General features: G+C 36.4%; 1 protein-coding gene across 1 annotated transcript in view; it reads left to right on the top strand.

Moving 5' to 3' along the window:
• The window catches only part of DCAF6 (DDB1 and CUL4 associated factor 6), a 130,323-nt gene that overhangs the window by 47,535 nt on the left and 58,748 nt on the right, over positions 1-24,040 (top strand). Inside the window, exons 6-11 of the mRNA XM_044916197.1 lie at positions 95-208; positions 845-980; positions 3,707-3,921; positions 9,736-9,829; positions 11,103-11,222; positions 13,236-13,496. Of these exons, the coding sequence (XP_044772132.1) occupies positions 95-208; positions 845-980; positions 3,707-3,921; positions 9,736-9,829; positions 11,103-11,222; positions 13,236-13,496 (940 nt within the window). The remainder of the gene's footprint in view (positions 1-94; positions 209-844; positions 981-3,706; positions 3,922-9,735; positions 9,830-11,102; positions 11,223-13,235; positions 13,497-24,040) is intronic.

Here is a 24,040-nt window from a genome sequence, read left to right as displayed (position 1 = left end):
CTTTATTTTATTTTATAAAATAATAGTAATGTCTTTCAAAGCCATCTGTTTAAAAGTTTAATAGCATTACCTGTGCTTTCGTTTTCATCTACAGATTATGACTGTACCCAATGACCCATATACTTTTCTCTCTTGTGGTGAAGATGGAACTGTTCGGTGGTTTGATACACGCATCAAAACTAGCTGCACAAAAGAAGATTGCAAAGATGTAAGTATTAAATTTTTATATAAATGACAAAAAATTAAGATTATAATTAAAATTGGACAGTAAGTTATCTCTGGGTTATAAGCTTATGGGTGAATTTGATTGTATTAAATTTTGCTGATCTAGCATAATTACTCAGTGTTTTAGTCTTATATTTGGGAGTGATTTTTATTTTTTCTCTTCAAAATGCAATTTGCATTACTCAAATATTGTTTTTTCAACCGCTAATTAAATTTATATTTCTGTGTGTATTTTTTATTTTGATCGGTTTATAAGGAAAATGTACAATATTGTATTAGAAGTCAGTGTTGAAGTTGTGTAGCAAACTGTAAAGAAAAAAAGAATTTCCCTTAGAGGAATAAACTGCCGAGGAGGAATATTGACTGAGTTTATTTATTTTGGCCTCACAGAAGCTGAATTTGTTGGAAACACTGATAGAAATCTGAAAAATAAATTAAAAGAAAACCATGCTGTTTTCCCTTCTCATTATCATACTGAGTTAGGATTTCTGAAAAAGGTTATTTTCTTCTAAATAGAAGGAAAATGTTTAAATGTTAAAATATTTCAATGTTTTAAATCTTTAGAGTAACCTCTCTATGGCAATGCTGTGTGTAACTGGTGTTGTTTTATCTTTTATAGGATATTTTAATTAACTGCCGACGTGCTGCCACATCTGTAGCTATTTGTCCACCAATACCATATTATCTTGCTGTTGGTTGTTCAGATAGCTCAGTACGAATATATGATCGGCGAATGCTGGGCACAAGAGCCACAGGTGAAAAGCTGTATATTAGAGAAAATACACGATTCTGTCAGTTCAGAGAATAAATCTTATGACATATTTGCAGTTCAAAAATTTCATTAGTTTCATAAAATTCAGTAAATATTTAAAATAAATTCAGTAAGTATTTAAACAATATGGATTATTATAAGAAATAGCATTTTACTAGGGCACCTGGGTATCTCAGTTAAGCATCTGACTTTTTTTCTTTTAAGATTTTATTTACTTATTATGTCAAAGAGAGAGAGAGAGAGCACAAGCAGGGGAGCAGCAGACAGGGAGAAGCAGGCTCCCCACTGAGCAAGGAGCCCGATGCAGGACCTGATCCAAAGGCTGACGCTTAACTGACTGAGCCACCCAGGTGTCCCAAGCATCTGACTCTTGATCTCGGCTCAGGTCTTGATCTCAGGGTTGTGAGTTCAAGCCCCGAGTTGGACTCCATGCTGGGCATGTAGCATACATACATAAAAATAGCATTTTACCAAGTTTTTATGGCCCTATCAAGGTGATACTTTTGTAGTTTATCACTTTAAAAAGTTGTGACAGTTGATGTATTAGTTTCCTAGGGCTGTCATAATAAATTACCACAAATTGGGTGGCTTAAGATAACAGAAATTGATTCTCACATTTCTGGGGGTTAGATGTCTAAAATCAGGGTGTTACAGGCTTCTGGTGGTTGCTGGCAGTTTTGGCTTTTAATTAATTGATTAATTATTTTTTAATTTATTTTTAAAAAAGATTTATTTATTAGAGACAGAGAGCACAGAGGGAGAGTGAGAGGGAGAAGTAGACTCCCCGCTGAGCAGAGAGCTCAACGTAAGGCTCGATCCCAGGACCTTGAGATCAGGGCCCGAGCCAAAGGCAGATAGATGCCCAACCAACTTAGCCACTCAGGCACCCCCAGTTTTGGCTTTTAAATGTTTCCTTTCACTGTCTGCTTCCACAGGTACATGCCATCCTCCCCTGTATATATCTGAATCCAGATTTTCCTCTTCTTATTAGGACACCAGTCATATTGGATCTAGGGCCCACCCTAATGCAGTATGACCTTATTACATCTGCAAAGACCCTATTTCCTAATATTCCAGAATCATTTTGAGTTCCAGATGGACATGAACTTGGGGAGGGAGGGGACACTATCAGCTCACAACACTTGGCTTTCCTAATTTCTCTTTGTGGTAGAGAGGAAAGTTAGGGAAGAACAGTGACTTGGGTATATGTTCATGTACAGCATTTGTTTATGCCCAGTTAAGTACTATTAGTGATGCTGCAGCACTGAAGTTGAATCTCTCTTGAACTCCTCATTTGCTCCTCATCCATTATGGGGTGAAACCACCTCTGAAATACTCAATTTAAAGCCAGCTTATTAGCATTTTCTCAGTAATGGAAGGCCAAGATTATATACCCATACACCCACCAAATATACATACATTTATACATCTTCACATGTTTTATATTGCTAAAAATAAAAGTGGATTTGGCCAGAAACTAACAATGTCAATCTCAGTGTCTATTTATTTCCAGTAAAAATGGACATAAATTATTGAAATGGGAAGACTAGGTTGGGGGTGCCTGGGTGGCTCAATCATTTTGGTCATCCAACTTTTGATTTCAGTTCACATCATGATCTCAGGGTCATGAGATCGAGCCCTGAGTTGGGCTCCACGCTGGACATGGAGATTCTCTCTCCCTCTCCCTCTGCCCTCCCCTCACTCATGTGCATACTCTCTCTCTTAAAAAGAAAAAAAAAGATTAAAATAAAAAGGAAGACTAGGTGTTTTATTGTTTTGTTTTTTGGAACTCTGAGAAATCTTATTGATTTGGATATGTGCTTTTAGGGGAAACAGTAGTAATATAAGATGAAATTATAGGCTAAATTATTCTTTTTCAACAGATGGGACACAATTGACATTTTGGGCAGGACAAGATCTCCTTGTGCAGTATTATACAGTTTTGTGAGACTCTTAGAATTTAGCATTCCCAGACGTCCAGGGGCACAAAATGCCAATTGGACCCCTCCCTATTATATTATATTGATGACTGCCAAAATTAATTAAAGTTGGAATACTGTCCCCACTCTGTTGTTTTATAAGAGGAAAATTTCACGACAATCAAAAATCTTTCAAAAACATAAGGGTGCCTGGCTGGCTCAGTCAGAAGAGTATGCACCTCTTGATCTCAGGGTCATGAATTTGAGCCCCACGTTGAATATAGAGATTACTAAGAAAAATAAATAAACTAAAAAAAATTTTTTTTAACCTAAAGCAAAAAGTAAATCATTTTAAAGGGAAAATGCACTATTTTATCTAGTATGCTAATAATAAATGTAAGCTCACCTGTTTATATTATAAAAATTATATTATCTTCATTGGGTGAAAATTTTTGGAAGATGATTTAGTGTAACTATAATCACAGATCATTTTAATTGATTAAATAACTCCTATTTCTAATAAAACATTTATTAATCTGTAAAACATTTATATAATCTATGTAATTCCAGCCACTCAGGAAATTTTTTTTGGAGCTATGTAGTCTTTATACTATATTCTTTATTATTTTGTTATAAAATCAGACTTGAGAAAAGAGCCTCTTCTAGAAATAGAATATGATAGTTTGGAATTTATATTGCTACATTAAATCACATATCTCATAATTCGGATTAAGAGTTTTTAAAATGTTTTTCTTAAAAAATTTATATGACTTCCTGTTTTCTTATTTAGGGAATTATGCAGGTCGAGGAACTACTGGAATGGTTGCCCGTTTCATCCCTTCCCATCTTAATAATAAGTCCTGCAGGGTGACATCCCTGTGTTACAGTGAGGACGGCCAAGAGATTCTTGTTAGTTACTCTTCAGATTACATATATCTTTTTGACCCAAAAGATGATACAGCACGAGAACTTAAAACTCCTTCTGCAGAAGAAAGAAGAGAAGAGGTAAGTTGACCCAAAACCATATTCTTCATTCAGTTCAGAAAACACCAATTCAGTGACTCCTGAGGCCTGAAGGGCTTCAAAAAATAGAATTGATTTTCAAGGTATTTATAGTCTAGGTTTTGTAAAAGGACATGGAATATATGTGAAAGAACAGGGGCTAATAATTAAGGATAAGGCTCTAGAAAAAAGTGTTGTGAAATATTTTTAAAGAGAAAATATTTAATAGCAAAATGTTTCTTTAACTTTATGGATGCACAGCAGTAAGCAAGAAATATCAATAGTTCTACCAGTTCTAGAAAAAACAATTAAAATAATAAAAAGTGGGATGTATAAACTCTCAAGAGACTAAATGTTTATGTTTACACACCAGTAGGTAGGAGTATTATCTGTTACCATTTACTATTTCAAATGTGGACAGCAATCCCCTTCTCTCCTGATCATGCTTCTCTGTCACAGTTAAGAACTAGTAACCTACATCCCTAAGTGCATTTTACAAAATGCATATAAGTAAGTGAGAATAAGGTAAGTTAAAGTACACATGTACACACATATACACACACACACACACACACATACACACACATAATGGGGAGAGGAGGGAATTGCTGTCCACATATGAATAGTAAATGGTAATAGGTAAAATCCTGTTGGTGAACATAAACATTTAGTCTTATTGAAGTATATATATCGCATTTCATATCTATTATATATAGATCCATATACACATAATATTATATATTGAAAATTAGGTGACTCTAAAATAGTGAACGATTGGGGCGCCTTGTAGGCTCAGTCAGTAGAGCATATGACTCTTGATCTTGGGGTTGTGGGTTCAAGTCCCACATAGTATAGGTATAGAGATTACTTAAAAATAAAATATTTAAAAAAATAAAGTAGCATACCATCTTCTTATTTACAAAAGGTAAAAACCAGAAATAATATATCCTTGAAGTATGCAGCAATAGAATAATATTTGTTTTAACCCATTTAGCTTCTTTCTCCAAAATATTTTTCACTTTGGCTTTTTTTTTTAATGTCCTGTGTTTAATCACTCTACTGTTTAGCTTGTAAATGTTTTTCAAATTACTGTTGCTTTATTAATTATTAGTGACTTTTTGGTATTGGACCAACTCCTATTAGTGAACATATTTTAAAGTTAATAAAGAACAACAATTTTCTAATTCCTGTGATATCCAAAAGTATATCCAGTTCTTATGATTGCATGTTTAGATGGCTATAAAATTAGGGGAAAATCAGGATAACTTTATAAATATTTTTTGGGATTTTAAATGTGCCAGTGTATTTTAAGTGAATTAGGATATTGACAAAGAAAAGGGTATGCTGGCTAATGAAAGCTATTTTGAGTTTATTGGTCTTACTGAGAACATGAGATCTGCTCTTTCATTGTGTTGCTGCTATGTAATTCCTCTTGAGATATGTGCTCTAGTGTACAGTCCAGCTCTGTGACTCTTACATAATGAAAGTCGGAAATGCAGAAACAGTTTAAGTGGGCCAACCAACTTTTATACCATAGAGTACTTAGCCAAAATGTGTTTGCATCAGAGTGAATGAGGCTGAGTCATGATCACTTGGTTATATCCTAAATATGGTTTTCTTAGTATTCTTTGTTGAATTAACTAAATTAAGAAAAATAATTCTGAAAATGGATTAAAATTATAAAAATAAATCATGCTTAGTATAATAAACCAACCAATTCACAAGTGTATATAGAAGAAGAAATTAGTAGTCTGTCCCCTTCTTAAGCTTACCACCTTTTCTTCAGTGTTTTATGCTAAATCCTTGACAGTAGTGTTCAGACATACTCAACTCACCAAATATTTATTGGGCACCTACTTACACTAGATCCTGTAGAAACTTAAGAAACTCAAGGATGACTGTGACAAAGACATGGCCTCTCACTCAGGAATTTACGGTTTAGTGGAAATAGAGATATAAATAAATGAATATGTAAAACTTAATAGAATTATATATAAGAGTTATGTTCTATATAAGTAGAGCAAAGGAAGGAATAACATATTTTGATTAGAAATGTAAGAAATGATTGAACAGGATTTTAAGATATAAATCAGTTTCACATAGTGATTTTTTTGTTTTAATGATATTTTTATATTTTCCAAATTCTTAATAAATATTTTTATATTTTCTTAATTCTTAATCCTCTAAGAATTTCTTTCATTTTTCCCTTTAGTATTTTTTTCTTATTTAATTTTTTTTACTTCTCATTTTTCTATATTTTTGTATTCCTTTTTTTTTAAAGATTTTTATTTATTTATTTGACAGAGAGATATATAGAAGAGCACAAGCAGAAGGAGTGGCAGAGGGAGAGGGAGAAGCAGGCTTCCCACTGAGCAGGGAGCCCAATGTGGGACTCGATCCCAGGACCCCGAGATCATGACCTGAGCCGAAGGCAGACGCTTAACCATCTGAGCCACTCAGGCGCCACCCCCCTTTTTTTTTTAATTGTCTTTGCTGTCTTCCTTTTCCTCTAATATCTATTTGACATTTTCCCCACCTGCCCCACTCCCATTATTGGACTACTTTGTTGAATCCAGTCTCTCATTTTCTCCTGTCCCCATGGTTTGTCCCGAAAATACATATCCCAGATCTGTAATAATATTTCCCATTCTGACTACCTCTACTACCCTGATCCAAGGCCTCACTGTCTGTCCTAGATTATTGTGGTAGCTTTTAACCAGTCCCCCTACTTTCACCCCCTAGCGCCACAGTCCTTTAGCTACATAGCAGCCCAGTGATCCTTTAAAACCAAGTCAAATTATGCTACTCTTCTGATCAACATTCCCAAGTGGCTCTCCATCTCCTCAAAGCAAAACTAAGGTCCCAACAGTGGATTCAAGAGCTTATATCATGTGGTTCTGGTGACTTCTACTGTTTTCTCAGTACTTCTGTACTCTGCTCTGGCCACCTCTACTGACTTATTCAGGCAGCCTGAACATGCTTCTCCCTTATGGCTTTTGCATTTACTGCATATGAAATGGTCTTCCCACATATCTGGATTTCATCTTCTCTTCCCTATTTTAGATCTTCGCCCTTGTCACGTTCTCAGCGAGGCCCTACTTGACCACCCTGTTTAAAATCGCAGCCCTTAACTCCCTGGTACTGCCCATCTTCTGTCTACTTAGTTTTTTTTCCCATAACACTTAACACTTTCTTTGTATATTTTACTTTTTTATCATGTATTGTTCATCTCCTCCACTAGTTTATAAACTCTGGGACATTGGGGTTTTTGCATGATTTATCCATTGATTTTTTCCCAGTACCTAGAGTAGTGCCTGATACATAGAAGGTGCTCAGAATGAATTGTTGAATGAATTACTGCTTATAGCATTTTCAGTATTCTTGGCTAGGTTATTTTGCCTGTCTCAAAAACTCAAACTTGGGCCTGTTTTTAACTTGAAGATCTTGCTCCAGACATAGTTGCTGAGGTTATAAAACTAGATCTTTGCTTGTATAATATAAAATTCCTCTCTCATAACTATGGAGCAGGGCTCTTTTCTATTCTAAATATAGTTCACATACAGAGGGAGGCCCTCTGTTTCTGGAAATGATTGTTTGTCTAAGATTGTGGACAGCTGCCACACTAGGCTTTCTCTAATCTTCTGATCATTCCGTATCACACTTGTGGCTTCCTGTGCAGATTTTGCTCTTCTTTGTTGCTTCTAGCTATATTTACATACTTAGGGAATTTGTAAGGGTTTTTTTTCTGTCTTCTTTGCTGAGGGTGTAGAGATTTTTTTTTTTTGCATCTTGTTGCTCAGTATGGTTTCCAGGAGAAAACAGAAAATTTGCAACTAAGCTGTCACCAAGTTTCTATCAAAATCTGCTTAATTGTCAGAAAAAAAAAATCAATGAATGTTATGTTAAAAATAAAAATAAAGGGAGTGATCCACAAAATGGGAAAAAATGTTTGTATATCATGTATTTGATTTATGATTTAGAATCTAGTAACCAAAATATATCGAAACCACAGTGAGATGCCACTTCTCACTTACTAGGTTGGCTAAAATAAAAAAAGTCAGTAACAGTGTTGATGAAGATGTGGCGAAAGTGGAGCTTTCACACATTGCTGGTAGGAATGTAAAATGGTGCAGCTGCTTTGGAAAACAGTTTGGCAGTTCCTCAAAAGTTAAACATAGAGTTATCATATGATCCAGCAATTCCATTTCTAGATATATACTGAAGAGAACTGAAAACATATGTCCCCATAAAAACTTGCACATATGTTCATAGCAGCATTATTCACAACAGCCAAAAAGTGGAAACAACTCAGTGTTCATAGACTGATGAATGAATAAACAAAATATGGTATATCCAAATAATGGAATATTATTGAGCCATAAAAAGAAATGAAATAGATAGATGGTGCAACATGGATGAACTTTGAAAATATTATGCCATGTGAAAGAAGCCAGGTAGAAAGGGCCACATACTATCCCATTTATATGAAATGTGCAGAATGGGCATATCCCTAGAGATAGAAAGTAGATTAGTGGTCACCAGGAGCTGAGTGGCAGGAGAAGTGGGGAGCAGCTGCTCACAGCTATAGGATTTCTCTTTGAGCTGATGAAAATGTTCTGGAATTAGTGGTGGTACAAGTGGTTGCACAGCTTTGTGCATATGTACCACTGACTTACATACTTCAAAAGGGTGAATATTATGGTATGTGTGTTATCTCTATAAAAAATGTTAAAAATATAAAAGTTACAGAGAATGATCAAGAGTGTCAAGTGCCATAGACATCAAATGAAATAAGTTGTGGAAGGTGCCATTTGAATTGGCAATTGACTATTTATCATTTTATCACTGATCAGTGAACTTAGCCATTGATCACTCATTGGTGATATTGGTAAGAATGAATTCGGTGGAAAGATGGGAAGGTAAGGTGACTACAGTAAACTGAGGGAGGAATGGTAGATAAAGGTGGACTAAATATAGACTTCTTTTCAAGAAGCTTGACAATAAAGCTTCAGAAAATGTGGGAAAAGAGTATAGCTGGGTAGAAGTATAAAATTGAGGTGTTTTGTTTGTTCAAAATGGTAAGAACCTTCAGCATATTGTAAGGAAGAAATGAGAGAGGAAATGAATGTATGTATGGGAAAGAGTAATTGTCAAAGCAAGGTGCTTGAGTAACTGAAGGAATAAAATAAAAAGCACAGTGGAGAGATTAAGCTTAAACAAAATAATATATCTTCTGAGAAAGGTTAGAAGGAATTAAGAAGTTGTAGACTATCGATAAGTTTGTAAAATGCAGCTGAAGAAATTACTATCATTTCTGCAGGACTGACTTTATTTTCTGTGAAGTAGGAGGAAGAGTTATTAGCCAAGAATGAGGGAAACAAGGTAGAGTAGAGACCCTGAGGTGAGTAGTGAAGGGTTGCAGTGGATAGGAGGACCCAGAGAGTAAACTGTCAATAATAATAAAATAGTGATAATTCCTACTGTCAGGTGTGTAGGTACTTTACTTTAGACTACATGTATCATCGTAATAGAAAACTCTAGCTCATTGTGGTTAAATAACTTTCCTGTTGTCAGCTGTAAAGTGATTAGAAGTCACATGTACATGATTTCAAAGTTACATTCAGACTCTTTAGGGTGAACATGTTAAGGGTAGGCTGTACCATCAATAGATACCATCATTTTAAGAGCTGTCTTTCATATTTTGACCTAGGATCTCTTTTGCGTACTCAATAAAGAAAGCAAGGGCATGGAAAGAATCTGTTAGACTTAAATCATGCTTTAAGACTTGAGCAAATGAGTTTTCTCTTCATCTTTTAGTTACGACAGCCTCCAGTGAAGCGTTTGAGACTTCGTGGTGATTGGTCAGATACTGGACCCCGAGCGAGGCCTGAGAGTGAACGAGAACGAGATGGTAACTCTGCTTTGGTCAGCCTTTTCTAATATGAAATTTAAAAAATTAATCTTTTAATTTGTTTCTGTTCTTGTTTTTGTTTTTTTGCTATTATAAGTGATGCTGAAACAAATATCCTTGTGCATGTATCTTATCATGCTTGTGCAAGTGTATCTGAGGATAAATTCCTAAAAGTGGAATGAACGACTGGTTCACTGGATAGTGCATTTTAATTTTGATAGCTATCAAATTGCCCTCCAAAATGAATGCACTACTTTACATTCCTACTGGAAGTATGAGAATGCCCATTGCCATATAAAACACTGGACATCATCAAACTTCTTTAATTTTGCCTATTAGATATAAAGAGAAATGAAAACTCTTCAATTTCTAACCCAGGAGTTTTCTAATAGGTAAAAAATTTTTTTTCCTTTTATCAAGTGCCTTTGACAAGCATAAGAAACTACCTTGGGAGCTTTAAGATGGTACACTTTTAAAATGGAATTAATCTGTGTGTATTTTAATAGTTGATCTGTAGCCAAAATCTTACTTTAATGACTTGTGAATTCTTTTAACATCAAAAGCATATTCCCCAATATATTATCCTTGGTATCATAATATATATTTAAATATAAAGCAACGTTATATAAAGGCAATAAAGTGTAAAATTCCATTTTCACAGAACATCCAAGAACAAATGATTTGCATTTTAAATTATATGATTGTAGAATAGAATTGTCAGTTTTGGTGTCATATTTAATTTGATAATTCCCTTAAGAGAAAACTCATATTTGAAGGAGGAAAGGAGTAGAGGGAAGAGACAAATATAATACTTTTTGGTTTTTGTTAATTTCAAATATATGGAATATGCTTATAGTGTGGTGAAAATAAATTGAGTTTAAGGAAATTTAAGTGAGAGGGCAAACCTTTCTTTTAATCGGTTCAATTTACAATTCATGAGCTCTTCCTAGCTGTGCACTAGTGGAAATAAAGATGTGGGTTGGGGTCAGGGTCGGAGGTGTGGAGGTACCTAAGAATGGACAAAGATGCAGGAGATGTAAATCCTATTCTTAAGGAACTCAAAATACAGATGGAGAGTCACTTACATAGACATTTACTATGAAATGTGATGATAGCTCTAATAGATTTTTATACATTCATAGAATTTATTTAGGCAATTTGATTCTTTTTTTTTTAAATGCTCTCATTTTAAAGGCCTTAAAATCTGGGTTTTTACGTTAATGAAAGATCCTGACTTACTACTGATTCACTGATAAGACCTGTATTGTGATAGGTGAGCAAAGTCCCAATGTGTCACTGATGCAGAGAATGTCTGACATGTTATCAAGGTGGTTTGAAGAAGCAAGTGAGGTTGCACAAAGCAATGGAGGACGAGGAAGATCTCGACCAAGAGGTAATTTTTCTTCTTAATTAAAGTCAACCAAAAGCTGGCAAAAGCTGTTTTATTGACGTTTGTTTTATTTATGTCATTCCATTTATATCATTTTATATCTGTAGTAATCATAGGTTCTTAACTATATTATGTGAAGCAGTAGAGGACCAAGGGTATTAGGTATTTGTCCCTTCATGTTCCAGTAGACCTAGCCCTTATTCTTTGCTTTTCTCAAGAAAAGTAAGAAAGTCTGGTATTTCTCTCATATATCCCAATATATTTTTGTATGCATTCTGAGAATGGAAATATATAAAACTCTGTAGATAAAAAGTTTTATATAATGGAATAGTTTCTCCTTTATGTTACTTAGGCATTGGTTATTAATTGCTGTTTCTAGTATTAGCTGACTTGTTTTCATATCTTGGTTCACTACTTTCTAGCTTTGGGGTCTTGGGCAAGTTACTTATCTCTGTCAAAAATGAGGAGTATAAAAGTTAACTCCTAATTGTTTCAAAAACCCAAAATAAAAAATTATATTGAATTTTTCCATAAATGATTCTTGTTAACTCCTCATTTCAATTAACTTTTTAAAAAATTCCTTGGACTGTGGATTTGCTTAAGAGTTGTTGAATTTGGGGGCACCAGGGTGGCTCAGTTGTTAAGCGTCTGCCTTCGGCTCGGGTCATGGTGCCAAGGTCCTGGGATCGAGCCCCGCGTCGGGCTCCCTGCTCTGCGGGAGGCCTGCTTCTCCCTCTCCCACTGCCCCTGCTTGTGTTCCCTCTCTCGCTGTTTCTGTCAAATAAATAAAAATTTTTTTAAAAATCTTTAGGGGCGCCTGGGTGGCTCAGTTGGTTAAGCGACTGCCTTCGGCTCAGGTCATGATCCTGGAGTCCCGGGATCGAGTCCCGTGTCGGACTCCCTGCTCGGCGGGGAGTCTGCTTCTCCCTCTCCTGTTCCCCTCTCTTGTGCTCTCTCTCTCTCTCATTCTCTCTCTCAAATAAATAAATAAAATCTTTAAAAAAAAAATCTTAAAAAAAAAAAGTTGAATTTGTGCTTAAATTTAAAATAAGAAATATTTAAATCATGGTGATTAAAAGAGAAAACTTCATAATCTCTGATAGTTGTATTTTGCAAGACATGAACTGGATTAGTCCATTCCATCTTTCTTTTAATAACATCTAGACTTGAGGGAAAATTGTTAATGTTTATGGACTATTCCTAATTATTCTTTTGCAGATAGCACAAAGCCTAGCATAAGACATAGTAGACACTCAAGCCTTTTAAAACCATGACTGCATCATGTTAGTTTAGTGGTTGAGACATTATTGCTAATGAAGTAGGAATCAGGAACTTAATCTTATTCTGACCTATTTGTAACTTTACTCTTCCCAATAAAATTTTTCTTACATATTTACGAAAGACATTATGTTATGGAATGGAAATATATCAATAAAATTCATTCTCCTGGGCCCCTGGGTGGCTCAGTCGGTTAAGTGTCTGACTCTTGATTTCGGCTCAGGTCATGATCCTCAGGGTCATGAGAATGAGCCCTGTGTGGGGGCTCTGTGCTTGCCGTGGAGCTTGCTGAAGATTCTCTCTCTCCGTTTGCCCTCCCACCCCCGGTCTTGTGCATGCTCTCTCTCAAAAAAAAAAATAAATAAAATCCATTCTCCGATTATCCAGTCATTAAATCAGAATCATCATCTTCAAGTTAAAGGGACTAGATGTTATTTATATATAGGCATTTTACAACCTATTATTTAGCTTTGTCTAAATGAAGGTACCATATTGATCTTGAAAGACTGATTACTTTAACAACAGTGTTCTGTAGATATATTTTTACCCCTCTTGGTTAGCCTATTTGCTCAAAGGGATCCAACCACCACTGTTTGTGTTTGATATCCTGAAATTGTGTTTCTTTGTGTGTACATGTATGTACAAGTGTACATATATTTCTTGAACATATCTCTTTAGAGTAGCTGGTTTTGGAAAGCAGTTAGTATTTGAATTTGCATTAACATGTGTTTTTTGAAGGTGGAACGAGCCAGTCAGATGTGTCTGCTCTTCCTGCGGTCCCGTCAAGTACCGATTTGGAAGTGGGGGAAAGTGCAATGGAAGTAGATCCTTCAGCTGAACAGTCTCTTCAGCCTTCTACGTCCGCTGCAGTGTCAGCTCAGGCTCATTCGACATCCTCTTCTACAGAAAGCCCTCATTCTACTTCTTTGCTGTCTTCTCCAGACAATGAACAAAGGCAGTCTGTGGAGGCATCTGGACGCCACACGCATCATCAGTCTGGTGAGGATGCTACTCTTTCAATAGGCTGTGGTTCATCTGATGATTTCTGATAATGAATACTTCTTTGTGGGCTGGTTTGAAAGATACTAAATCACATGAACTTGTTCTTGGTGGAATAAATCAAAGTGACATGTAATATGTGAACATGTAACTTAAACACAAACTTCAAGTGTGCCTAACTTGCATGAATTTAACAAATATCAGAATCTTCAGTTTACCTAAGACAAATCTTTAAAAAATATAGGTACCAGCAGATAGTGTTTTGACATAGCTTCATGCAGTTGACTTAAAGATTACTTTTATAAGCCATTATAGACGAAAATGTCTTTCTAGACACTTGGTTGTACCTATATTATCAGTTCCTCTATTTATATTTTTTATTATTTTTCTTCACATCATGAAATACTTTAAATACATTCTTTGTGGTACATTTGGTAACATCTCTTGTTGACAGCATATACAATTTACCAGAAGATTTATTTCTCCTATATTTCCATGAAAAAGAATTGTTTTAACAAGTCCTTGTTAAAACAAGGTACTTGATATTAGTGGAAAAAAATCAACTCCTAAATTCTGTTAAAATACTGTTTTCCTCTTGATATTAAAACTCCTCATGTTCAACTCCCCCCCTCCCCAACTATGGAATGTACTAGTATTTATAACAGTAATTTTCAGCAGATATGACTATAATTTACTTCACATTTTAAGTGTGTACACATATTTATAATAACCACTAAGATTTTATTCATATTTTTCTTTGGGTTCTCCTAAAGAGGCATTTTACTTGACATATAATAAAAAATATTAGCAACTAGAGATACAGCTGGCAGGCCTAAGGTAAAGCCTATAAAAAATTCCTAATAGCGTAACTGCCAACCTGTCACTTTTTTCTTGCTTCTCTGAAATCTGATACCAGATCACCAAATACAGGGTGTTTTAAATTAGGCATTCTTTTATCATATATCCCATTTTTGGTAATTCATTTCAGTTTCTATGGGAATAGAAGCCAGAGTCAGTTATGTAACTATTAAAACTTGTGCACAGTTTATCTGTAATAATAAGCTAAAGCTGAGCTTTAAAGTCAGGTTTTCCACTGTCTAATTGACATAGTTAGCATTTCAACTTATGAGAAAGTAAAATATTTTGGAGTGTTTGGGAAGTAGGGACAGAATCAGTCCAAAGTTTGTCAAAGCAGGTAAAATTGGTAAAAAAAAAAAAAAAGAATTTTAAAGTAATAACATTCTTGGAAATACTCTTAAAGATTCTGATCAATTATAAGTTATTGGGAAAACTTAGCAAGAAGATTCCCTAGCTTTTATTCATGTTCCACTGAATCCAAACTAATTCCAATTGTTTTTTAAACACATTTCTGAGTAAAGTACTTAGTTTAGAGTTTCATTTTTCTTTTTTGTTACAGATATTTAACACAATTAATATTGCATTTCAGATTGCTAAATCCCTTTCAGTATTTAATGTAAGTATTAAGTAGTCATTTGAATCATCAAAATAGAAAAAAATCTGTGATGATCATGCAGTCATTGTCTTGATCATTACTTGGCACCTTTGCCTGTAATTTTTTTAAAGGAGTTAAGGAAGTATTTTTAACTGGTCTCTACCAGTTGAAAGAATTTTTGTTGACTGCACTATGGAAAATCAGAATACTTCCATTATTACGAAGATAGGGTCAGTATTGAAGAAAATGATTTGATGTTAGATGTAATATCTAAAGATTATGCCTGGAATTGTTTTGACAACAAGCCTTTCATTATCCCAGAGTACAACATTTTAACAATAAGGACTTAATGAGTTTTTTCTGTTTTGTTTTGTTTTTCCAATCTCTTCTGCACTTTTAGGTTCAGATAGGTTTATGGATACTAAGAATTGTCCATGTGGTTGGGGGGGGGAGTATCATCTTAGAGCCATGATTTTTATTACAAACATACCTCATTTTATTGTGCTTTAGTTTGTTGTGTTTTCCATATATTCTGTTTTTTACACATTGAAGCTTTGTGGCAACCCTGTGTTGAGCTAGTCTATTGGCACTATTTTTCCAACAGTGTTTGCTCGCTTCACATCTGTGTCACATTTTGGTAATTCTCACAATATTTCAAACCTTCTCACTATTATCATATTTGTTATGGTGATCTGTGATCAGTGATCTTCGATGTTACTATTGTCACTGATTTGGGGCACCGCAAATGCCACCTACATAAGACAGTGAACTTGTTCGGCAAATGTGTGTATGTTCTGAGTGCTCTACTGAACAGCTGTTCTCTCTCTCTCTCCCTTTCCTTGGGCCTCCCTATTCCCCGAGATATAACAATATTGAAATTAGGCCAATTAGTAACCCTAAAATGGCCTCTACGTGTTCAAGTGAAAGGAAAAGTCACACATCTCTCACTTTAAATAAAAAACTAAAAATGATTAAGCTCAGTGAGGAAGGCATGCTGAAAGCCTGGATAGGCAGAAAGCTAGGCCTCTTATGCCAAATAGCTAGTCAACTTGTGAATGCAAAGGAAAAATTCTTGAAGGAAAATCAGAAGTGCTACTCCAGTGAACACACGGATGATAAACGAAACAGCTTTATCTCTGATATGGAGAAAGTTTTACTGATCTGAATAGAAGATCAAATCACCACAACATTCCCTTAAGCCAAAGCCTAATCCAGAGCAAGACCCTCACTCTCTTCAGCTTTGTGAAGGCTCAGAGAGATTAGGAAGCCGCAGTAGAAAAGTTTGAAGCTAGCATTTCCCATTCTGAAAATCCTAGGTCCCTTAAGATTTGTGCTAAATCTGCTCTGCCTGTGCTCTAGAAATGGAACAACAAAGCCTGGATGACAACACGTCTGTTTACAACATGGTTCACTGAATATTAAGTCCACTGTTGAGACCTACTGCTCAGAAAAAAAGATTCCTTTCAAAATATTCCTGCTCATTCACAGTGTATCTGGTTACCCAAGAGCTCTGATGGAGATGTACAAGATTAATGTTTTTATGCCTGCTAACACAGCATCCATTCTGCAGCCCTTGGGTCCAGGAGTCATTTCGACTTTCAAGCTTTCTTATTTAAGAAATACCTTTTGTAAGACTACAGCTGCCATAGAAAGTGATTCCTTCGATGGATCTGGGAAAGTAAATTGAAAACCTTCTGGAAAGGATTCCCCATTCTAGATGACATTAAGAATATTCATGATTCAGGGCACCTGAATGGCTCAGTCGGTTAAGTGTCTGACTCTTGATATCAGATCAGATCTTGATCTCAGGGTTGTGAGTTCAAGCCCCACATTGGGCCCCACACTGGGCGTGGAGCCTACTTAAAAAAAAGAATATTCATGATTCATGGGAAGAGGTCAAAATATCAACGTTAACAGGAGTTTGGAAGAATTTGATTCCAACCCTTGTGGATGACTTTGAGGGATTCAAGACTTCAGTGGAGGAAGTAACTGCAGATGGGGTGGAAATAGCAAGAGAAGTAGCATGAGAAGTAGAGCCTGAAGATAGAACTGAATTGCCACAATCTCAGGATCAAACTTAAACGGATGAGGAGTTGCTTCTTATGGATGAGCAAAGAAAGTGTTTCTTGAGATGGAATCTACTCCTGGTGAAGATGCTGTGAGGACTGTTGAAATGACAACAAAGGATTTAGGATATTCCATAAGCTTAGTTGATAAAGCAGCAGCAGAGTTTTGAGAAGATAGACTCCAATTTTGAAAGTTCTGCTGTGGGTAAAATGCTATTAAATAAGGTCACATGCTACGGAGAAATCATTAGTGAAAGAGTCAGTTGATGCCACAGCCATCCACCCTTCGGCAGCCTGATCAGTCAGCCGCCAAAAACTTCAAGGCAAGACTCTCCACCAGCAAAAAGATTATGACTCACTGAAAGCCCAGATGATGGTTAGCTTTTTTTTTTTTTTTTTTTTAGCAATAAAGTATTTTTAAATTAAGGTATGTATATTGTTTTTTAGACAGCATGCAATTGCACACTTAATAGACCACAGAATAGTGTAAACATAACTTTTATACACAGTAGGAAACCAAAAAATTCATCTGACTTGCCTTATTGGATATTTGCTTTATTGTGGTGCTGTGGAACCAAACCGCAGTACCTTGGAGGTGTGCCTCTGTTCCCTTGCATGGAGATAGAATGAAAAAGTATGCTTCTTGCCCGGCTGTGGATTCCTCTTAATGTAAATGTTTCCTTTTTGTCCCTTGTATTTCCTCTGTCACTTTTGCTGGGGTGAAGGAAAGGGATGATGGAAATGTGAAAACTTGCCTGGCAAAATGCCATCTGTGAACCAAATTATTTGCCTTCTCTTAGTCTGCAACTCAGTCACTGAGTTGTGAAGAAAGTCACAACCACACATTTCATTGGGTGCTCAACACTGTGTCAGAGCAGTCTTTCAACACTGTTGCTCAACAACTAGACAAAGTGTTTAACACCTTCTTGTCTCTCAGACTTTTACCACTCCCTTTACCCTCATCTTACCACCCAGCTGATAACCTTCCCACACACAGTGTGTGTGGGGGAAAGCACTCACTTTGCTACTTTTGAATCTCCTGACATTCTCACATCCGTGATAGAAACAGACACATTTGGGGGAAAAGTGTGTCTGTTCCTGTCAAAGGCTAGCCAGTGCAATTGCCATCCCTTTCCAAATTCTCAGGGACTTTGCTTCTTCTCTGCATCATTAGTATTGCCTTTTCTACTGCATTGGTCCTTTCCCGCCTCAAATATGTTCTGTTACCTCCTTTCTTAAAAAAATCTCCCTTTGGGACGTCTGGGTGGCTCAGTTGGTTAAGCAGCTGCCTTTGGCTCAAGTCATGATCCCAGGGTCCTGGGATCAAGTCCCGCATCAGGATCCTTGCTCAGTGGGGAGTCTGCTTCTCCCTCTGCCTGCCACTCCCTCTGCTTGTGCGCGCGCGAGCTCTCTCTCTCTCTCTCTCTGACAAATAAGTAAATAAAATCTTAAAAAAAACTTCCCTTAAGTACCCCACACTCTCCCCCAGTCTTATGTCTTTGCTCCTTTCATAATCAGTCTTCACAAGAGGTGCTCACATACCATCTCCATTTTCTTACCACCTTCCATCTCTTTGTCAACCAACTCGTCTGCCTTTCAGTTCTGTTTCCACTGAAGCTTTTGGTCAAGTCACCAGTGACTTCTGTTAGTATCTTACTAGATTTTTTCATCCATTTGCATTTAACGTAGTCTGACGCTCCTTTCTTGAAACACTTCCTTTCTTGGCATCTGTGATACTACTTTGCCTACTTATTCTTATTACCAACTCTAGCTGGTTTTCAGTAATCACAGTTGATAGTTCTTGTTCTATTTACTTCTGACTATTTTAGTAGAACTCCTTAGTCTGTACTCTTTTCTCTGTTCTGTATCCCTGGGAGATTGCATCAATTCACATAGCTGTTAATAGCTCCTCTAAGGTGAAGATTTCCAAATGTATGTCCACAATCTCATCTTCCACTTCGAGTTACAGACTCCTGTGTCCAGCTGCTCATTTGACCCTTCTTTTTAGATATCTTTGGATATCTTAAGCTTAACATGTCCAAACTAAAACTTAATTTAGCCTCATATACGTCCCATCTGCTAACCTCTTCCATCTTGGCCCTTTTATATTTTAGTAAATTTAAAACCACCTGCCCCATTTGCTTATTTTAACAGCCTATGTGTTATTCTTGATTCCTTGCTTTCCTTCATGTCCCACACTCAGTCCATCAGCAAGTCCTGTTGGTTCTGCATCTAAAATAAATTCTTCTTCCATCTCACCATCATTTCTTGTCTGCTAATTGATCTTCCTGCATCTATTCTCGCTCGCTTATCATTTATTCTCCATGCAACAGGCAGGTGAGTATCTTACAGTGTTAAATCAGATTGTATAACTTTGCTGCTTAAAACCCCTCAAAGACTTCTAATTGCATTTAGGAGTAGAACTACAAAAAAAAATTGGAACTTTTTACTGTGGATCTCTAAGAGCCTATGTGGCCTGGGTTTTGCCCACCTCTCTAACCCCGCTTCATAGCACTTTCTTAGTTCCCAGTGATCCTTATGCTCTACCTGCAGTGGTTTCCTTTATTCCCTTGAATGTGCCAAATTCTCTTGTGCCTCTTTGTTTCTGACTCTGAGCCTTTGTACGTACTGTTCTCCACACCAGAGAAGCTCTTCCCCCTGGCATATCTCAGCCAACTCCTTTTCCCTTGTGTCTCAGTTGAAGTGTCCTTACTACCCTAGCCATATTCATCCTCCTTTACTAAAATAGTATTATCTTTTAGATAGCCCTGTTTACTTCCTGAAAAGCACTTATTAAAATTTGCAATTATTTTGGGGCGCCTGGCTAGCTCAGTCGGTGGAGTATGCAACTCTTGATCTTGGGGTCATGAGTTTGAGCCCTATGTTGGGCATGGAGCTTACTAAAAAAATTAAAAAGAAGAAAATTTGTAATTATTTTGTTCATTTTGGATTGATTTATGACTTATTTCCTCTTTTTAGAATGGTTTTATTTTAATCTAGATAAAATAATATGATTAGAGAAGGTGGTTTCTTTGGATTGAATGGGGTTATCAGCACATACAAAATTCACTTTGGAGTCTCACCTTGAGAAGTGAGTCACCTAAGGGATCCATGTGTTTTTAATTAAATAGACCATTCAGACTATGAGCATTTAGTTTCTTTAAGATAGTATCCGATATGGCTTATCTGTGAATTCCTGCTTATTTACAAGTAATTGTCCAGATTTATAAATTTATGTAGGTCTATTCAGAATCTTTATAGCTAAATTGACTTCTGTAGAAAAATTGTTGGGAACTAAGAACTCTGGTGTACAGCATAGCAAAGCAAACCTTTCAAAGACCAAATATCCGGATTACAGGTTCCTTAAAGGATGCCAGGGTCTATTTAGTCTAGGTAGAGGCGATACATAGATTAGAAACAAGTGGAAATTTTAGGTTAATGGTCACTTTGGGGAGACCAAAGAAGAGACCAGAGGAACTTGGAAGTCAGTAAAGGAGTGACAGTTCTAAGAGAAAGATGCACAAGGTTCACCTGGACAAGAAGCAAGTTGGGATTAGAGGACAGATCCATAGCAGGCAGATAAAGTACCACCAAATTAGATATAGAAATAATCTAGTGTCGGGCGCCTGGGTGGCTCAGTTGGTTAAGCAACTGCCTTCGGCCCAGGTCATGATCCTGAAGTCCCAGGATCGAGTCCCATGTCGGGCTCCCTGCTCGGTGGGGAGTCTGCTTCTCCCTCTGACCCTTTCCCCTCTCATGCTCTCTCTCACTCTCTCTCTCTCCAATAAATAAATAAAATCTTTAAAAAAAAAAAGAAATAATCTAGTGTCCAGGACAAAAGACCCTATGTATTGGAGAGGCAGGACATGACGTTAGAACCGAGTGGACCTTTGTCGGGTCAGCTATAGTTTATTGTTCTCTTTCAGTGGGAGTTGAGTCATTAGGGAGATTAGCCTGGAGTCTTTCAGAAGAAAACAAGTATAGGGTAGGTTGCTTCAGGAGATGGAAGTACAAATTTCCTGTTAGCAATTCCTGACACGTTGTTGAGGGTTTTTTTGTTGTTTTTAAAATTCAACCCAAAGTATTCATATATTCACTGTCCATTTTGATTCATGTTAACAAAAACTAATTCTCAGTGCAATTATTCACATTATAAATTATATGTTTATACTTTTTTTAAAAGGATGTAATGTGTGTGCATCTTACCTACCTTTAATGTCTGAGACTGCTAGCAGTATCGTTGTTTAGTCTGATTGTTTAGTCTGCTTAGTCTGGTTGGAATTTTTAATTTAATATTTGCCCTTCCTAGTTAGCTGTGTGGTGACTTCTTTCCATAGCCTCATTTTTTGTTTTAACCCAGGGGAGACAAAGCCACATACAACCAGCCTTAAAAGTAAAAGAAATTGTTCTTTAAGAAGCACTAGAAGCATTGAATAAATAGTTCATGACATTATCATAACTAAATCTTGATTTTCCAAGTTATAGAGCATTGCTGCTTGCACTTCCATAGAGCCTGCTATTTATATGCTACATCACCTGGTGGGTCTAGGTGGATACTCTTCTATTCCCATAAAACATTTGGCAACATAAGAGTGAGGGTTTGGAACAACAATGAAGTCAGGTGAATTTTCTGTGATTTTTCTGTTTTCTTAGCAAAATTTGACATATATGTAGTCTCTTCATCGTAATTTTTGAAGTGTAAAATAACAAACTTTGTGGGTGCATAATAATTATTTTATATTGCTAAAAGCATTGCTGTTATGCTGTCAATAGATAAGGTGTATGTATATACCTAAAAAGAAGGCACTATGTCATTGAGCATCACTATTTATTGGTTAGTGAATACTGTCCTGCTTGGTACTGGAGAATTTTCTAGGAAGAACTAGCATTGAGAGACTATGATGATACTTGACTTGTTTGCTAAATCTTAACTGCCAATTGACTGACTGAATAAAATTCTTTGTAAGTAGAGGTCATGGTAACAAGTTGTTAGTATCTCTGGCATGATTGATTCGTGAAACAATAAAACAAATTTGCACCCTTATAATCTATGTAAACGAGGCTGAAAGTTGTTTGGTAGTTGGTGTAATTTGCTGCCAGTGTCACCAAGAGACACAAAATTCCTTGTACCCCCCCCCATCAAATCAGCAACTGTTGAATCTCTGCCTTGCCTTTGGTTATAATGGATGAAGTTTTTACTTAAAACCAGTTCCTCCTCAGGCGTCTGGGTGGCTCAGTTGGTTAAGCGTCTGCCTTCGGCTCAGGTCATGATCCCAGGGTCCTGGGATCAAGTTCCTCATCAGGCTTCCTGCTCAGTGGGGAGTCTGCTTCTCCCTCTACCCCTCCCCCCTGCTTGTGATCTCTCTCTTTCACTCTCTCAAATAAATAAAATCTTAAAAAAAAAACAAAAACAAAAAACAGTTCATCCTCTTACCCACTGCAGCTCGTCTCTTTTGGTCTACTTAAGGACATCATTCTTGCATTTGCTCACTTCATTTCATGAATCATCTTTTTTCCTTCCCTCAATTAAACATTGTCTATCAGCATACAAACATACGTGTTATCTCCCAAACTAAAACAAACAAACCTCCCCACCAACTCATCCAATTTCTCTGTTCCCTATTAGCAACAAGTCTACTTCATTACCTCCTCTTTCTCTCGAACCTGTTCCAGTTGGATTTTGGCCCCTGTGATTTCTGCTGAAACAGCTCTTGTCAAGGTCAGCAATGACTTCCAAGGTGCAAAAGCCAGTGATTAGTTCTCAGTATCTTTTTCATTGTATCAGCAGCATTCAACACAGCTGCTCCCTCCATCCTTCCTGACATACTTCCGTCCAAGCCTACAGATTGTGCTCACTCAGTCCTCCAACCTTCTCAATGGCTTCTCCTTCTTACTCTACCCAGAGATTTTTCTTCCTGTTAAATATTGGAGTATACCAGAGTTCAGTTCTTGGATGACTTTATTATCACTTACACTCTAGGTAGCTTCAAGTAACATCACCAGTGATATCCAATTTACTAGTGAATTCTAGACTGTTATATTCAGTCCCTACTCAGGGTCTCCCCTGGGATATCTGTTAGTTCTCCTCTTCCCTCTGCTACTACTTGTTCTTCCCTTTTCCCTGCCACAATAAATAACAGCTCTTACTTTTCTTGTTACATGGGCCAAAAACTTTGGGACCATGCTACATCTCAACTATCAGCAAATTCTTCTGCTGTTACCTGTAATATATATCCCACCCCCAGACACACTTCCTCCTCTAAGCATTTGCACTTGCTCTTCTCTCTACCTGGAACACTTCCTTCAGATACCCATGTGGTTTACTCCCTCAGTCCTTGAGGTCTTTGTCAAAAATCACCTTATGAGAGAAGCCTTCTTTAATGACCATAAAGGAAACAGCAACCTGTCCTCCACTACCTCTGTCCCCCTTACCTCAACCTGTCCAGTTTACTTCACAGCAGTTGTCCCTGTTTGACAGAAACACATACATGTATATTACATATGTGTGTGTGTGTGTGTGTGAGTTTACTGATGTCTTTCTTCCTTTCAGAACATAATCTCCACATGAGTGGGGACTATTTTGTTCAATGTTTTATTTATCCCCAGAGCCAAAAACAATTCCTCATATATAGTAGGCACTCAGATATATCTGCAGAATTCTATGTTGTATTTCTACTTTTATCTATGACTGTTGCTTTAAGAAAATATTAAGGATTATGTAAATATTTTTAGCTTAAAAAAAGTAAATGACAGTTCCAACATAAAAAGAGAGATTTTAGCTGAAAAATGTGTAACTTTGACTTTTTAAAGAGTTCTTCATTAATAAATTCCAAGACTTGTTTAAAAATGCGTAATTTTTTCATAATTTTAATTGAATTTTAATTATGATATGATTGAAGCTAGTAATTTGTGTATAGATTAGAAAACTGATATTTTTCAACTTCCTTAGTATGATTTTGTTAGAAAAAGATGAAATTAGTGAAGAAAGGAATATTCATTTTAAAATGTTTTGTCATGGAAGACTA

This window comes from Neomonachus schauinslandi, chromosome 6 (assembly GCF_002201575.2).
Source record: "Neomonachus schauinslandi chromosome 6, ASM220157v2, whole genome shotgun sequence".
In the NCBI taxonomy this organism is placed as follows: Eukaryota; Metazoa; Chordata; class Mammalia; order Carnivora; family Phocidae; genus Neomonachus; species Neomonachus schauinslandi.
This window is presented reverse-complemented; position numbering and strand designations above follow the sequence as displayed.